General features: G+C 39.7%; 1 protein-coding gene across 1 annotated transcript in view; it reads right to left on the bottom strand.

Moving 5' to 3' along the window:
• Nucleotides 1-19,149, bottom strand: part of LOC144000356 (uromodulin-like) — a 133,120-nt gene that overhangs the window by 63,677 nt on the left and 50,294 nt on the right. The window contains exons 6-8 of the mRNA XM_077494148.1: nt 18,727-18,929; nt 17,140-17,294; nt 6,519-6,785 (exon numbers count right to left, since the gene is read on the bottom strand). Coding sequence (XP_077350274.1) covers nt 6,519-6,785; nt 17,140-17,294; nt 18,727-18,929 — 625 coding nt within the window. The remainder of the gene's footprint in view (nt 1-6,518; nt 6,786-17,139; nt 17,295-18,726; nt 18,930-19,149) is intronic.

Raw genomic sequence — 19,149 nt, forward strand, 5'->3', positions numbered from 1 at the left:
AGTACTTGCAGCAGGACAGAGTACTGCAGACCCCTGCTCCACACCCGTGGCAGTTTCGGAGGCCCAAGGTGAGAAGGTGATGGTCCCTCTCTCCCAGTGGATTTCAGAAATGCAGAGAGGAGAAGCAGACATGTTCCCTCCCCAACAAGAGTTTGTGCACCTGGGAGACAATACCAGTGAAAGGGATTTCCAACAGCTGTCGGCGCCCCAGAATGATGACACCAACCCAGCTGAAGCGCTGTCAACCGGGCAGAGTGCTACCAACCTCTGCCCAGCACTGGTAACGGCTGCAGAGTTCCAGGGAGCTGGGGCGGTCGGCCTCACTTCCCAAAAGTCAGATGGAGTGGATGATGTGGTGTTCTCAGCTGAAGTGCTAAGAGGGCAGACTGCTGTTGGCCCCTACACACAACTGTAGCTTGAGCTGATATCGGTGGATGGAACTTCAGTCTCCACTGGTATACCCCAGGGATGCTGGGCGGTCGGCCCAGATCCCCAACAGCCTGATGGAGTGAGCCCAGTCACCCTGGCTTCTCTCCAGTGGCTGAAAGGACTCCAGGGAGAAGAGCCGGTCCACACCTCTCCCCAGTGTCAGGCATGTTCTCTGAGAGAGGCAGAGTTTGGCTGGGTGAGGAATACTCTGTTTGGGACACTTTATTTGAGGTACTGTGTCGATACCAGCATTAGAGGACTGGAATCATGGACTAACTTCGGAGTCAACCTGTCTGGGGTCTCCTCCTGTGTTTGTCTCCTGTCGAAAGGGGAGAAATGTGACAGACCTAGATGGGACTGAGGCTCTTGGAGGGGACTGAATGTTAGCCTCTAGCCTTGTGATTATGGACCCTCACATTTGGGAGAACAGTGCTCTTTGTGAGTTGTATGCCTGGGGACCCCTGAGATGGTTTTACTTGGATTCAGGTCTGTGCCCCCCCCCCCCCCCAAGACACACAGTCTTATGTTAGCAATAGACTGAATCACACTATTGGGACACAAACTCGTAGATGCTAATATCATCACCTCCAGCCACCTGTCTGTTGTCTTGTATAATGTAAATGAGTCTAGTCTGGCTTGACACAGATTCTAAAGAGTATTTCACCAATTGTTGTTTTGTTGTTTGTGCTAATTAACCTGCAATTGAATGAAGGAGTCCAGTGTTGATTAGATAATTAGCTCATGCTAATTAGGTTAGGTTTTAGTCACCCCGCTGTACATATTTTGTGTGAGATCTCAAATAAACGTCATTATTCCTGATGTTCTTCAAGACTGGTGTTGTCTAGTTCTTGGGGGTTCCTATAGCCAGATCCATTGGACTTGTGTTCCAGGACTTAGGAAGCGGTATACTGACGGAAGCACTCAAGCGGAGTGTGGGGGACATTCCATCACACCCCCCTCCTGCCACCTTCTGGTGCTTGGCCAAGCTCACCCGTATGATCGGCGACCCGGAGAAAGAATCCACTGCTGCCTGACGATTATCAGAGACTTTCGGTGACCAGATGGTCGCCAGTCATCTCTATGACCGTCGGAGACTCGGACGTGATGTTATGACGTCATGTCTGGGCAGAGGAAGTAAGCGAAGCTCAGATCTCGACTTTATCTCAAACTTTGCAGCCTGGAGGAGAGATGTGGGTATAGACGCCACATCTCTCCATAAAGAGGATCTGCCATGCACCATTCCTATTAGAAGGGATGTTTACATTCTTTGTAATATGAATAAAAGTGGTCAAAAAAAAAAAAAAGAAGAGAAAGTAAAAATTAAAAAAAAAGTAAAATAAACAATAAAAAAATGCAAAATTTAAAGCGTCCCATCCCTGTGTGCTTGTGCACAGATGCAAATGCACACGTAAGTCGCACCCACATATGTAAATGCCGTTCAAACCACACATGTGAGGTATCACTGCGTGCATTAGAGCAAGAGCAAAAATTCTAGCACTAAACCTCCTCTGGGACTCTAAACATGTAACCTGTAAAAAATGTTAACGCCTCGCCTATGGAGATTTTTAAGTACCAAAGTTTGGTACCATTCCACAAGTGTGCGCAATTTTAAAGCGTGACATGTTAGGGATCTATTTACTTGGTATAACATCATCTTTTACATTATACAAAAAAAAATGGGCTAACTTTATTATTTTGTTATTTTTTAATTCATGAAACTGTTTTTTTGCCCCCCAAAAAACTTTTGAAAAATTGTTTGCGCAAAAACCATGTCACATAAAAAGTTGTAACAACCACCATTCTATTCCCTAGTGTGTCTGATAAAAAAAAAAACATTTAATTTTGGGGGTTATGAGTAATTTTCTAGCAAAATAATTGATGATATTTACATGTAGGAGATAAGTGTCAGAATAGGCCAGGCATGGAATTTGTAAATGAATTGAAAAAAAACAAAAAACCCAATATGAATATGAAAGCTGATATTAACCCTTTCATGACTAAGCCTATTTTTGGAATTTGGTGTTTACAAGTTAAAATCCATATTTTTTGCTAGAAAATTACTTGGAACCCCCAAACATTATATATATTTTTTTAGCAGAGACTCTAGAGAATAAAACGGCGATTGTTGCAATATTTTATGTCACACGGTATTTGCGCAGTGGTGTTTTAAACGCAACTTTTTGGGAAAAGGGACACTTTCATGAATAAAAAAAAAAAACTGTAAAATTAGCCCAATTTTTTTGCGTAATGTGAAAGATAATGTTACGCCGAGTAAATAGATACCAAACATGTCCCACTTTAAAATTGCGCGCACTTGTAGATTGACGACAAAGTACGGTACCTAAAAATCTCAATAGGCGACGCTTTACATTTTTTTTACGGTTACCAGGTTAGCGTTACAGAGGAGGTCTAGTGCTAGAATTATTGCTCTCGCTCTGACGATCGCGGCGATACCTCACATGTGTGATTTGAACACCGTTTACATACGCGGGCGCGACTTCCGTATGCGTTTTCTTTGCTTCGCGAGCTCACGGGGACGGCGGGCGCTTTAAAAAAATGTTTTTTATTTTTTTATTTTTTTTATTTATTATTTATTTTATTTATTTTAAAATGACTAAATTGTTTTAAAAATAAATAAATAAATTGATCACTTTTATTGCTGTCATAAGGAATGTAAACATCCCTTGTGACAGTAATAGGTGGTGACAGGTCCTCTTTATGGAGGGATCGGGGGTCTAAAAGACTCCCCACCCCTCCTTTTTACACTTCAATGTATTCAGATCGCCAAAAATGGCGATTCTGAATACCGGATATTTTTTTTAAACCGGCGCCATTGGCAGCCGAGTAAACGGGAAGTGACGTCATGACATCACTTCCGTGTTTACGATGAGGAGACTGGAACGAAGCCAATTACGGCTTCGTTCCAGTTCCTCCCTAGCAGCCGGAGGCGTCGGATCACTAATCAGTGCTCCCGATCGAGCGGGAGCACCGGTAACAGCGGCGAGAGGCGGCGGGAGGGGGGGACGTCCCCTCCCGCTCCTCCGGCATAACAGCCGAGCGGCGTTTAGCCGCATCGGTTGTTATACCTGGATAGCCAATCGCCTGCTGCAAAAGACGGTACCGGGATGATGCCTGCAGGTGCGGGCATCATCCCAGTATAACCCCCGGAAGCCGAGTACGCAGATCTGCGTACTCTCGGCGGGAAAAGGGTTAAGCTGAGTAAATAGATACCCAACATGTTACGCTTTAAAATTGCACACACTCATGGAATGGCAGCAAACTATGGTACTTAAAAATCTCGCAACACTTTAAAAATTGTACAGATTACCAGTTTAGAGTTACAGAGAAGGTCTGGCGCTAGAATTAATGCTCTTGCTTTGCCATTTCCAATGATACCTCACATGTTTTATGTGAACACAGTTTACTACCTAAGTGGGCTTGACCTACGTACTGCACGCTAGTACGCGCGGGGGGGGGGGGATTAGGGCACTTTAATTTTTTGTTATTATTATTTAATGTGTTACATTTTTTTTGTAAAAATCCCTTGTGATAGCAATAAGCAGTGACAGGTCAATAAGACCTCGGATCTCTCCTCTACAATGTAAAGTATTAGTCTGTTGGGACTTGTAGTTTCCCGTTCACAGAACTCTGCATGGCCATGTTTCTTTTTTTTTTTTTTTTATCGTGACAGCAAGACCACTTGCTAGCTGTAACAATGGGGGATGGGGGGGTGCCTGAGTTGGTGTTACAGTAGCATGTTATATGTTACACCCTGAATAATATGCTACAAAAGGTGAAATTATCCTTTAAATTGTGCATTTTGCTACTTGGACAATTTTTTTTCCCCATCGTCTAAAAACAAAAAAGCTTCAATAACAATGAATTGGGTCAAAGGTTAAAAACACATAAGATTTCTTAATTGTCTTAAAAAAGCACCCCAAACAAAGTTAAACCACAATAATTTCACTCTTTCCACTGACTCATGTGATAAAATTCTGCCCAAAAAAATAATCTGACAATTTCTGAAATTCTAGTGACATGAAAATGCCAGTGCCACAAAGTAAATTTAAAGCGGGATTCCGCTGCCATTTTTTTTTTTTTTTTTTTTTACCTGTGCCACTGGTGGGCGATTCCTACGGTGTCTTTGCAGTCACGATCGGCGTCTTTTTAACCCCTGGCGTGACGATTTCATTGCTAAGGAAAACTTTTAAAAAAGCAGTCCGGCGGTTTCCATTTTCACTGTGGCCGTTTGAAGCCCACAGGCATTTACTTCCTGGATGCGATGACGCTGAGCTCCCAGCATCCACCGCTCCATCTCGCACATGCTCATTGAATGTCCTCTTTGTTTTCCTTCCTCTTGCCTCGTGTGCTATAGTGGTAATGGCAGATAGAGCTGCCTGCCCACTTTCAAAATGGCAATTTCGGACACGCCCTCCTTTCCGAAATCTCACGAGATTTCGGCATGACTGTGTCCCCCACGGATTCCTGGGAAATAGCTAAAAAAAGTTCCCAGGGACCATTGCGAAGCCGATAAACACGCCTACTCCCACGGGAGGAGAGCCCGGAAGTCGGCATAAACATTAAAAATAAAAGGTAAATACTAGACATGTGCAAAAGGAAAAAATTTGTTTAGTTTCGTTTCGTTTTAATTCGTTAATTCATTAATTTCGTTTAGTTATATTCGTTAACTTCCTTAAATTCGTTTTCAGATTTCGTTTAGTTTTCTACCGAATTCGAAAAATCGGCTGCATTCGAAAATATTTCAACCAAATTCGAAAATATTTCTACCGGATTCGAAATGATTTCAACATGATTCGACATTATTTCAACCACATTCGAAAATATTTTGTGACCCGACTTTAGGGCCATGTATCTCAGGGTCACTTATAGCTAGAAACCCCACATTTGGAATGCAAACACAATAGTACTAGCACTACAACATATCCAAATTTGGAGTTTCTAGCACCAAGTGACCCCGAGATACATGGCCCTAAATTCGGGTCACAAAATATTTTCGAATGTGGTTGAAATAATGTCGAATCATGTTGAAATTATTTCGAATGCATTCGAAAATATTTTGTGACCCGACTTTAGGGCCATGTATCTCGGGGTCACTTGGTGCTAGAAACTCCAAATTTGGATATGTTGTAGTGCTAGTACTATTGTGTTTGCATTCCAAATGTGGGGTTTCTAGCTATAAGTGACCCCGAGATATGTGGCCCCAAAATCGGGTCGCAAAATGTTATTAGTTATTAGAGCAGAGAATGACATTTTGCGACCCGATTTTGGGGCCACATATCTCGGGGTCACTTATAGCTAGAAACCCCAAATTTAGTATGCAAACACAATAATACTAGCACTACAACATATCCAAATTTGAAGTGTCTAGCACCAAGTGACCCCGAGATACATGGCCCTAAATTCGGGTCACAAAATATTTTCGAATGCAGTTGAAATAATGTCGAATCATGTCGAATTCATTCGAATTCATTCGTTATATTTCTTTCGTATTCGTTGTAATTTGTTATTTTTTTTATTCGGGCATTCGGATGCATCCGAATGTCCGAAAGATGCAAAATTCGGCCGAATTTCGATTCGTTACGAAATGGATTGCACAAGCCTAGTAAATACTGCATATTATTTTATTTCAATGGTCATAACTGCATCTATATTCCAAAGCCATTTGAATAAGATGAACTTGCAATTTTCTGTACAAAACCGCTTTAAGGGGCAGCTTTATTTTGACTACAATGATATAAATGTTGACAACATTTCAGACTCATGCCTACACCCCACTGTTCCTCCGTCACCATTCACTTTACACAATGTACCTCTGTGGATTGCAATTGTGCTCAAGTCAGGGACCTGAAGTAGCAACCAGCCAAGTCACCAATAAAATGTATCTTGTAATCCTCATCCCTGAGCTGTACATCTCAATATGAGTTTTCCTAAAAAATGTTCATTGCAGATAGAAAATATTTATAGTTATCTTGTTATAGATCTTACCCGGTGCTCTGTGATAAATTGGTAAATCTGTGAAAATTTGTTAATGTACACAAAATAATATAAAACACGTGTAATGAACTTACTGGTCGGTTATGATATCATATCTGGGGCCGGAGGAGATGTCAGGTGTTGGGGTGGCGTAGCAGTTGTTCATGACGAGCACAAATGGAGATGTAACCATATCTCCGGTTACAATGACAGCAACATATAGCATGGAGGCGGAGTTCAGCCACACCTGGGAACTGTTATATGGGGTGGTGTAGCCGGAATCTTGGAATAGATCCATTTTTATGGAAAAATTTGCTGTTCCATCCACAGTGATAGGAGCTGAGCTGTAACAGAATATTCCCCTAATAGCAATAAGGAAAACATGGTAAGAAAATTATGCGTTTTGTTTTATTATCAAACAAAAATAGCAGGTTCTTTTTGTCCGGTACACATGATCAGAAAATCGAATGAAAAATATCGCTTCCTAAGCGATAATCGGATCGTTAGTACAGAGCTTTCAGGACAGTTCATCCGAAATTATTTGTTTGGACATGCACACATTTTTTTTTTTTTTTCGTACGATGCCAGATCCTATGATTTTGATTTAATTGGTACAGCTGTTGTTCAAAAATGCAATACACATGCATTACAACCCATGACATACCCTTCCAAATTTGTATTCGGTCATACGAGAATTTTCCTGACTTTAGTAAACTCATCATATTTGATCTGAGATTTGCATGGAAAAAAAAAAAAAAAACAGACAATCATTCATCCGATAATCTCATTGTGTTTGCTGGGCATTAGGCTACACAATGGTGCAAAAGAGCAATTAGACAACCGTATTTGACCCTTTGGCACTGGCTCCCGCTGGCCCTTTAAGGGGTTTGGAATTCCAGGACGCGGGCTGGGGCTAGTGACCGCAACAATCAATTGCAAGCTTTTCATGAGCAGCCGGTCACTGTGCCAGGATTGCGCAGGGTGCAAGCTCTTGGCACAGCTCTGTCAACGCTAGTGCATGAAAATATGCGGGCGCTCGGTGCCAAGGCCCCCAGCCACCGAGAAGCCGCATGTTTGCGTGTACTCAGCGCCTAGGGGTTAAAAGAATAAATCCAAATTATGTCTCAATTTTAAATAAATAAATAGCACAAAGGGGCCAATATCCCATTCACATAGCCATATCCTATTAGAGACCACGAGCATTCATATTACGCACGTGCAAAGAAGCCGCATGTTTGCTTGCACTCGGTGCCTAGGGGTTAAAAGAATAAATCCAAATTATATCTCAATTTTAAATAAAATAAATAGTGCAAAAGGGGCCCACACACCAAGCGCTTGTGGACACAGTGAAATAATGCAATTAAAATCAGGCCTGTGAGTCAAATAAACGAAAATCCAGTCTGTAGGTGACTGCTAAAAAATCCTCAAGATAAGACCCAAACAAACACAAGTGTGGCAATATCAACCACTTTTTGGTATAAACTGTAACTAAATACAGTGCTGGTGATTAGGGTGAAACACTAATTAGATAAATGCACAGTGGTTACGCAATAAAAAACAAATAATAATGTATATAAAGTCCACAAGTGAAATGAAAATCAGATATATAATGAGTCTGTGTACCCTTTAACCACTTTCAGACCGGACCAATTTGCTGGTCAAAGACCAGACCACTTTTTGCGATTCGGCACTGCGTCGCTTTAACTGACAATTGCGCGGTCGTGCGACGTGGCTCCCAAACAAAATTGACGTCCTTTTTTTACCACAAATAGACCTTTCTTTTGGTGGTATTTGATCACCCCTGCGGTTTTTATTTTTTGCGCTATAAACAAAAATAGAGTGACAATTTTGAAAAAAACGCATTATTTTTTAATAAATATCCCCCAAAAATATATAAAAAAACATTTTTTTTCCCTCAATTTAGGCCGATACGTATTCTTCTACATATTTTTGGTAAAAAAATGGCAATAGGCGATTATTGATTGGTTTGCGCAAAAGTTATAGCGTTTACAAAATAGGGATAGTTTTATAGCATTTTTATTAATAATTTTTTATTATTTTTTTTTTTACTAGTAATGGCGGCGATCTGCGATTTTTATTGTGACTGCGACATTGTCGGGGACACATCGGACATTTTTGACACATTTTTGGGACCATTGTCATTTATACAGTAATCACTGCTATATAAATGCAGTGATTCCTGTGTAAATGACACTGGCAGTGAAGGGGTTAACCAGTGGGTGGAAGTGTAGGGGTTAAGTGTTCCTAGGGGAGTGTTACTAACTGTTAGGCTTGTGCAATTCGTTTCGTAACGAATCGAAATTCGGCCGAATTTTGCATCTTTCGGACATTCGGATGCATCCGAATGTCCGAATAAAAAAACAACAAATTACAATGAATACGAAAGAAATATAACGAATGAATTCGAACGAATTCGACAAGATTCGAAATTATTTCAACCGCATTCGAAATTATTTCAACATGATTTGACATTATTTCAACTGCATTCGAAACTATTTTGTGACCCGACTTTAGGGCCATGTATCTCGGGGTCACTTGGAGCTAGAAACTCCAAATTTGGATATGTTGTAGTGCTAGTACCATTGTTTGCATACCAAATTTGGGGTTTCTAGCTATAAGTGACCCCGAGATATGTGGCCCCAAAATCGGGTCGCAAAATGTTATTAGTTATTAGAGCAGAGAATGACATTTTGCGACCCGATTTTGGGGCCACATATCTCGGGGTCACTTATAGATAGAAATCCCAAATTTGGTATGCAAACACAACAGTACTAGCACTACAACATATCCAAATTTGGAGTTTCTAGCACCAAGTGACCCCGAGATACATGGCCCTAAATTCGGGTCACAAAATCATTTCGAATGCGGTTGAAATAATGTCGAATCATGTTGAAATCATTTCGAATCCGGTAGAAATATTTTCGAATTTCGTTGAAATATTTTCGAATGTGGCCGATTTTTCGAATTCGGTAGAAAACTAAACGAAATCCGAAAACGAATTTAAGGAAGTTAACGAATATAACTAAACGAAATTAATGAATTAACGAATTAAAACGAAACGAAACTAAACGAATTTTTTCCTTTTGCACATGTCTACTAACTGTGGGGGGGTTGGGCTTTAATTTAGTGTACACTGATCTCTACTCCAATCCCATGGAGCAGAGATCAGCGTCACTAGTTGCTAGGTAGAATGGAAAAATGTTGTTTACACAGCATTTCCTCCATTCGGCCGCTCCGTGAGACGATCGCGGGGATGCCCGCGGCGATCGAGTCCGCGGGTCCCGTGACCGGACTCACGGGGGTCCCGACCAGCGCGGGAGCGGGCCGCCGGCGCCGTGCTCCCGATGGCAGGGCGGCATCGAATATTGGACATACCTTTACGCCAATATGCCTGCCCGTGCCATTCTGTCGTTGTACATCGGCGTGCGCTGGTCGGGAAGTGGTTAAAGGGACAGAAACAAAGTGCTCATGACATAATTTTGATTGGTGAATAACTGGTAAACAAAAAGGGAAAGTGAGTAATCCGCCACCAATAAGATGAAGGCTTACCAAATGGTTTGAACCCAAGAGGACATACGTCCTATGAGTCAAACAAACTTGTATTGGCAAACGCCAATGCTTGGAAACATCAACTCTGGAGATTTATTGACCAATGCACCAGATTCTCAAATGGTCCTAAGGATAGTAGTCTCCATGGATGATATTTTTATCCGGGAAAATGGATAGGTTCTGGATCTCAGTCTCTGTGGCAGCTCATTGTTCAGCCCAAGGCTTCCTGCACACTAATGAGTGGTGCTAGAGCTAGTGTACTCAGAGGTAATGAGCGTGCTCATCCTTGAGCTTGCCACCTTTTTTGCTTGCTGGAACTCTGACCAAGTGGAACTGGACTAAGTGGCGAGTTAAAAACCTTTGGCTGTAGCAATGCAATTAAACAGGTTTGTAAAAGTGCAGAGCTAAAATATTAATGAATGTTTTGTAATATTCGTTGGATAGACCATCATTACCTGGCGATTTATGCAGTGGAAAGTCTTTTATAACTTTCTGGGTTTCAATTAACAATATGGGTTGATTTAGTGCGTCAAGTGTATTAGAGCCAATTTTGGGTAAGTTCACTTTGTCTAAGCCCCTGTACACACGGTCGGAGATTTCCACAACCAAATCCGTCAGATTTTGTCCGTCGGATCTTGTCCGAAACTGTTGCATACGCACGGTCGGACTAAGTTGTTGAAAAATCCGATCTTTCAGAACGTGATGACGTAATTTCTTTACGATGGGACTACGTTCAGGCTAGTAGCCAATAGCTTTGATGTAGGAATTTGATCTGAGCATGTGTGGCACTTGGTCCGATCAAAATTCTCTACACATGATCGGATTAGGTCCGACCGGCCCAGTTGGTTGGGAAATATTTCCAACATGTTGGAAAATTGGGTCCGACGGAGATTAGGATGGAATCAGTCCGATGCATACCACACACAGTCGGATTATCTGACGACACGATCCGATAGGATGCATTCCGACGGATTCTCCGACCGTGTGTACGCGGCATAAGAATACTGTAATATCTTTTAATATTGGCTGGATAGTATCCTTGTCATTTTTTAAGTTTTATAAATCTCCATAATAGTCTGAGAAAGCATCTGCTATTTTTTGTGGGTTTATTAATGCTTTCCCAGATTTATGATGAATTAGTCTATCAATTTTTTGTGTTCTTTGGTGGTGACATAGTACAGAGGTCATCAATTTGCCCCACCCCCCTATTATTTTGTGAGTAATAATTAAACTTCAGTCATTTGAGCTTTTTGTCATGGTTAGTTAATACAGTTGACCTAAGCTCATTCCTTTTGTTGTTGAGTTTTTGTAATTAGCTAGAATTATCTGGAGCTTGTTTATGTTCTTTTTAAAGACTAGATATATCTTTTAACCACTTGCAGACCGGACCATTTTGCTGGTCAAAGACCAGACCACTTTTGCGATTCGGCACTGCGTCGCTTTAACTGACAATTGCGCAGTCGTGCGACGTGGCTCCCAAACAAAAGTGACGTCCTTTTTTTCCCACAAATAGAGCTTTCTTTTGGTGGTATTTGATCACCCCTGCGGTTTTTATTTGTTGCGCTATAAACAAAAATAGAGAGACAATTTAAAAAAAAAGCATTATTTTTTACTTTTTGTTATAATAAATATCCCCCAAAAATATATAAAAAAACATTTTTTTTCCTCAGTTTAGGCCGATACGTATTCTTCTACATATTTTTGGTTATTGATTGGTTTGATTAGTTATAGCGTTTACAAAATAGGGATAGTTTTATAGCATTTTTATTAATAATTTTTTATTATTATTTTTTTACTAGTAATGGCGGCGATCAGCGATTTTTATTGTGACTGCGACATTGTGGGGGACCCATCGGACATTTTTGACACATTTTTGGGACCATTGTCATTTATACAGTAATCACTGCTATATAAATGCAGTGATTCCTGTGTAAATGACACTGGCAGTGAAGGGGTTAACCAGTGGGTGGCAATGTAGGGGTTAAGTGTTCCTAGTGTTACTAACTGTGGGGGGGTTGGGCTTTAATTTAGTGAACACTGATCTCTGCTCCAATCACATGGAGCAGAGATCAGCGTCACTAGTTGCTAGGCAGAATAGATACATGTTGTTTACACAGCATTTCCTCCATTCGGCCGCTCCGTGACACGATCGCGGGGATGCCCGCGGCGATCGAGTCCCGCGACCGGACTCACGGGGGTCCTGACCAGCGCGGGAGCGCGCCGCCGTCATCAACATTGAATATTGGACGTACCTGTACGCCAATATGCCTGCCCATGCCATTCTGTCGACGTACATCGTCATGCGCTGGTCAGGGAGTGGTTAAAAGGGTATTAACAAATTTTAGCCTCTTTTATCCCTAGATGCCATCTGGATAAGGATACCCCAAATAAAGGCTTTGTGAGTACACCACAGATTTGCAGTGGATGTAGAGCCAAAATCAAAGAATTCTGTCAATTTGATCTTCATTGCAAACACATATCTCTCTTGAGAGAATAGAAATGTATTATTCTTCCAAAGGGTTGACGTTAGGCCTTGTTGGCCTGTCGTAATAGATAAAGTGATTGGTGAATGGTCCAACCAAGTGATATAAATTTGTGCATCTGAAAATATTTGTAAGAGCATTTTTGTCTGTAGAAGATGATATTAAATTCTGGAATACTTTTTGTACATTAGAGAAAAAAGTGTAATTTTTCTTCAATAATATGCAAACACCTCCATGGATCGTATAAATCTTCCAAAGCAAAAATATTACCAAGACTGAATCTATTTGTGCAGTCTCTTTTAGTAGTATCTACATTAGGATCCATCTGATCATTAAAGCCTCCGCAGATGATAATACGCCCTTTCCATATTTTCCATACCCTTCTCAACAGCTTACAGATGAATCTTTGTTGATGCTTGTTAGGAGCGTAAATGTTGGCTATTGTGTAAGTAACATAGTTTATATTAGCAACTAGAATTATAAACCAACCATGGTCGTCTATTATTGAGTCCAAAAGGTGGAATGAGACTGTGCCTTTTATTGCCGTTATAACACCTTTCTTCTTTTTGAGGTTGTTAGAGCAGAAGAAATGTGTGAAAAGATGATGCGAAAATCTTGGTGCTTTATCCTTCGCAAAATGCGACTCTTGTACACATATGATGTCACTCGGAAGTTTGATAGCATCAGTCCAGAGAGCTTTTTTTTTCAGGAAGACTGTTAAGCCCATTGGTGTTCAGAGATTTTTTTTTTTTAAGTTGCAACATTTTTTAAGGTGTTGATGATAAGTAGCAGCGACATCATATTGTGGATAAGCCAATATATTTAATGATCATGTTCCTGAGTGGAGAGACCAACCTTGAAGGAAAAAAATATAGATTCTCATAGAATGTCCGAAACTCGGGCAGTCACCTGCGGAGTCCCTCAAGGCTCTCCTTTATCACCCGTTCTCTTCAACATTTACATTCGCCCACTCCTCCAAATCATCAGATGCTCAGATCTCTGCTTCCACTCTTACGCTGACGACACGCAACTTTATTTCCAGATCAATGGAAAAAAAGATCACCAACAACAACTTGAAAACTGCCTCAAATCAATAGAGGACTGGATGACCGCTAACTCCTTCCAGCTGAACCAATCAAAGACAGAGCTTCTTATCTTACACCCAAATCATAAGCCCGCAACCAAAACCTCCTGGTCTCCACCAACCGTCTTTGGGCAGACTATCTCCCCAAAGACCAAAGCGAAGATTCTCGGGGTTATTTTAGACGCACAAATGTCAATGGATGCGCAAATAGGATCTGTAGTCAGTGGATCTCACCATCTGCTGCGCATGCTTCGCAGACTCATCCCTTTTATCCCAAAGAATGACAAAGCAGTGGTAGTTGGAACAATCATTAATTCACGACTGGACTACGCAAACTCGCTTTACATAGGATTACCACGATATCAACTTGCGCGATTACAACTGATCCAAAACATGGCGGCAAGGCTGATAACAGGAAAAAAAAACCCTGGGAATCCATTTCTCCTTCACTGAGGAGCTTACATTGGCTAACCGTAAAAAATCGGATTACGTTCAAGACCCTTTGCCTCACCCACAAATGCGTGCATAGAGAAGCTCCGCAATACCTAATGGAGAAAATAAATCATTACACACCAAACCGCAGTCTTCGATCAGCCAACAAAAACCTCCTCCTCGTTCCCAAAGCCCGGTATAAATCCAAGGGTGATCGGAGATTCGCTGTCCAAGGGTCTCGGCTATGGAATGCTCTACCAATCAACATCCGCCTGGAAGAAAATCACCTGGCTTTTAGGAAAAAACTCAAGACCTTCCTCTTTTAGCAGATGATCAAAGCTCGCCACAGCGCCTAGAGGCGATTCAGTTCGCATTGTGCGCTATACAAGTATTTCATTCATTCATTCATTTTGAAAGCCTGTCGGAAAAAAATATAAGGAGACAAAAATAGAAACAATCATAAAAATTCAGAACGTTGAAGAAAAACTTTGAGTTGCCATGCAACTGTAGGGTGCACCAATGTGCACTTATAGATAGGGGGAAATTTACCATTTCCTTCTGAGGTAAACGTTTCCCTGTTCTCAGGGAAAAAGGTAAGTTTGAGGGTTTAGCAATATACAGTAAGCAGTGTACCAAGTGTATGGTTATTGCAGAAAACATCAGTACGATCAACGATCAATTTGATGGGGAAACCCCATCTATACTTGAGATTATGATAATGGAGTATCTTAGTGATGGAATTCAGGTTTTTTTCTGTGCCAATAAAGTTGCTTGTAAAAGGTCTGTGTAGAAAAAAATTACCTGCATATGGATCAGGTAGTGGGACATGTTGTGCTTCCTTTGCATCAGGAGATCGTTAACATGATAGAAATGAATTCTCAGAATAACACCTCTCAGGAGTTTTTCTGGTATATGTGAAGGCAATTGATAAGCCCTGTCAATTGTCACCTCCTGATGCGGGATTTTGGGGAGTTGGTCAGACATTTTTTTTTTTAAATCCCTGTAATTCATTATTTTTTACAGTTTCTGGGTTCGCTTTGAATTTGATATTATTGCGTCTGGATCAGTCCTCGATAACTGACACGTTCAACTTAAGATGCCTCAATTCTTCTATTAGCTCAAAGTGGGAGCCTACCAATTCATTATGCTCGTCAGCGACATTTTATTTTCCATGTCATCAGTAGACATGTGCAAAAGGAAAAAATTTGTTTAGTTTCGTTTTAATTCGTTAATTCATTAATTTCATTTAGTTATATTCGTTAACTTTCTTAAATTCGTTCTCGGATTTCATTTAGTTTTCTACCGAATTCGAAAAATCGGCCACATTCGAAAATATTTCAACCACATTCAAAAATATTTTGTGACCCAAATTTAGGGCCATGTATCTCGGGATCACTTGGTGATAGAAACTCCAAATTTGGATATATTGTAGTGCTAGTACTATTGTGTTTGCATACCAAACTTGGGGTTTCTATCTATAAGAGACCCCGAGATATGTGGCCCCAAAATTGGGTCGCAAAATGTCATTCTCTGCTCTAATAACATTTTGCGACCCGATTTTGGGGCCACATATCTCGGGGTCACTTATAGCTAGAAACCCCAAATTTGGTATGTAAACACAATAATACTAGCACTACAACATATCTAAATTTGGAGTTTCTAGCACCAAGTTACCCCGAGATACATGGCCCTAAAGTCGGGTCACAAAATATTTTCGAATGCGGTTGAAATAATGTCGAATCATGTTGAAATTATTTTGAATGCGGTTGAAATAATGTCGAATCATGTTGAAATAATTTCGAATGCGGTTGAAATAATGTCGAATCATGTCGAATTCATTCGTTATATTTCTTTCGTATTCGTTGTAATTTGTTATTTTTTTATTCGGACATTCGGATGCATCCGATTGTCCGAAAGATGCAAAATTTGGCTGAATTTTGATTCGTTACGAAACGAATTGCACAAGCCTAGTCATCAGTGCTTACTCCTAGACCTTCTATTGCCACATTCGTTTTGTGCATATATGACTGTACATCTTGCTGAATAGCTCCTCTCAGGGACAGAAGCATTTCTTTGATATCTGTATCAAGTATATGTGTAAGTGTGGATGGCCTTAATATTATACCAGCAATAATTTGCTTGTCATTCTGAATCTACAGCTTTTAGAGAGTGACAAACAAGGGGCAATGACTGAACCGAGTTTGTACTCACTCCATATATTTTTTTTCAAGATTTAATAAAATATATATTAGTTTGCATTTGATCAAATGTTCCCCAAATTGAGTTTGTGTCTGCCTGTGTGACTGGTAATATAGAACCGGGCATGTATAAAGTAAAGCCTGATGTATAAAGCACTCTGGAATATGTTGGTGCTATATAAAGACAAGAAATACATTTCTACAGGACTGGATACCAATTGGAGGGTCACAAAATCTCAGTGCAATCTCAGCTCACTTAGAGGCAGTTCACACTGCTGCGACCTACAAGTCAGCATGACTTTGCCAGGAAACTTGGAGGCAACTTGGAGGCAACTTTAAGGCAACTTCAAGGCCCCTTTCACACTTGTACAACTTGTTCCACAATTTGGGACTGTAAAGTAGCATGACAAGTCATTCCCCATGATTTCCAATGAGAACCATTCAAATTAGTACAACTTCAAGTCATTCCAACTTCAAAGTAGTCCCTGCACTACTTTGGTCGGATTTTGATGCCAGTTACACAGGCATTCCCTGAAATCACAGCAAAATCACGGCCACAAATCACTGCGACTTTGAAGTCACAGTAGTGTGAAAGGAGCCTGAGGCAACTTTGAGGCAACTTCAATGCAACTTCAGGTAATCTTCCTGTAATATCGGATCCAAATCACATCAATTAACATAAGGATCTGACTTGGAGGCAACTACCAATAGAAATCGACGGGTACAAGTCGACTAGAAGTCACCTTGAAGTAGTACAGGAACCTTTTCTGAAGTTGGAGCGACTTCAGTAGTGTACATTAAGATGGCTCTCATTCACATCAATGGAATTGCCAATGACTTGGGGCGACTTGAGGTCTGACAAGTCAGATCCCAAGTTGCTGTAGTGTGAACGGGCTCTAAGTTCTACACCTGTATGTTGTACTCAATAAACCAAGGAAAAATGACTCACACTTTGTCGGTGCTGACAGCGGTTGGAAGGTTGATCTCCATGTCTGATGGATAAGAGCAATGAAAGTCAATGGGGTACGGAGCTCTATTTTCCCCTTTGTCAGAGTTTGGTGTTAGGTATACAGTGTTTGTATACGTTAACACAGTTTCATTATTCTGAAAAATAACATTTACAATAAATAATAAGGAACAATTCCAGGTAAAATGCTCAGTGTGAGTTGCCACTTTCATCAAAGGGAGGCAACTAAATGTCATTCATCAGCATATCAACAAAGTAACCAGTGATTGGTTTAGTGATAACTCTCTGCTTGTCTTTGTTCTATCCTTTAGGCATGTGCATTGCCGAAAAATGTGTTTGTTTTCATTTCATTATTTTTTTGGGTTTTCATTTTTTCCTTTTTTTCGGTCATTCGTTATGATCGCAATTTGTAAATTCGTAAATTCGAAAATAAGCAAGAAAATTTGAAAGAATAACTAACTAACTAATAATAGAAAATTATTAAATTCTAGGCATTGTAATTTCCTTTCAAATTTGGCTGCTAGTGAATGTAACAAATACAAATTTAATCGAAGTTACAAGTTATCCAAAATAACGAATGCTGCATCTAAACAAATGAAACGGAGCAAATTAATAAATAATAATAATAATACGTTTTTATTATTATTTTTTTATTTGTTATTATTACATTCCATTCATTTAGATAGAGCATTCATTATTTCGGTTAATTCATAACTTCGGATAAATTCATGTTCATTACATTCACTAACAGCCGAATTTGAAAGGAAATTACAATAGCTATAATTTAATAGTTAGTAATAGTTACGTTATTATTAGCTAGTTATTATTTCAGATTTTTTAAATCACTATTCATTAATTTGTAAATTCGTAAATTTGCAAATTCGAAAATTAAAAAATCCGAAAGGAAAAAAGAAAATCTTAAAATAAAAAAAAATAAAAACTAATAATATCTAACTATTAAATTATAGGTATTGGAATTTCCTTTTAAATTTTGTCTGTTGAACGTAATGAATACAAATTTATCTGAAGTTACAAATTATCAGAATTAACAATTATTTTAATGAAATTATACCGGCATCTAAACAAATGTAACGGAACAAATTAATAATAAATAATAAAAGTTTTTTTTTATTATTAATGTTGTTATTTATTATTATTAATTCATTATGTTCCATTAGTTTAGATAAGGCATTCATTATTTTGGATAATTTGTAACTTCAGATAAATTAGTATTCATTATGTTCACTAACAGCCAAATTTGAAAGTCAATTCCAATACTTATAATTTAATACTTAGTAATAGTAAAGTTATTATATGTTAGTTATTATTTTAGATTTTTGAATTTCAGGTTATTGGATTTTCGAATTTAGAATTTCCCAAATTTTCTAATTTACGAATATTTGAATTTACGAATATTTGAAAAAAATGTTAAACAGGTTTATATTAATTTAGATATTTCCCATTTAACAAATGTGTCGAAATTGGTTAAGAAATGAATTCAGAACAAAACTAATTGCACATGTCTACCTGTTATATAATCAGATAAAGTGGTAGTAGACATCAACGTACCCTAATAAGTCCCCCACATTGACCATGTGCTGGCCATGTGATGAAAGTCATGTAACGTTTATCTCTTCTTTCGGTGATTCCTCGGCAGGAATGATGTCTCAGATGTAAGGATGAGGTGTTATAGCCCAGTTTCTCCAGGAGACATTTGCCGAACCTCACTTCAATTTTCTCCAGGCCACAGGTGACTTGCGGTGTAAGGTCATCTACATAGGTAGAAAGAAGGACCATATTGAGATTTACATTCCAATAGCCATCTACTGGACACACCTCTCCAGGGATTGGCTGGATCTCCATAAATATACAAGCTGCCTCTCTGTCGATCATCCTATTGTGATTCTAGATCCCTCCAGAATGCAGAGGAGAATAATAAGACTAGCAGCCTGTAAAACATTGAGCAGCCTGGAGTATTTAACCACTGCTCCA

The sequence above is a fragment of the Lithobates pipiens genome, unplaced genomic scaffold (assembly GCF_037356315.1).
Source record: "Lithobates pipiens isolate NorthernLeopardFrog02 unplaced genomic scaffold, aLitPip1_a1.2 Scaffold_22, whole genome shotgun sequence".
In the NCBI taxonomy this organism is placed as follows: domain Eukaryota; kingdom Metazoa; phylum Chordata; class Amphibia; order Anura; family Ranidae; genus Lithobates; species Lithobates pipiens.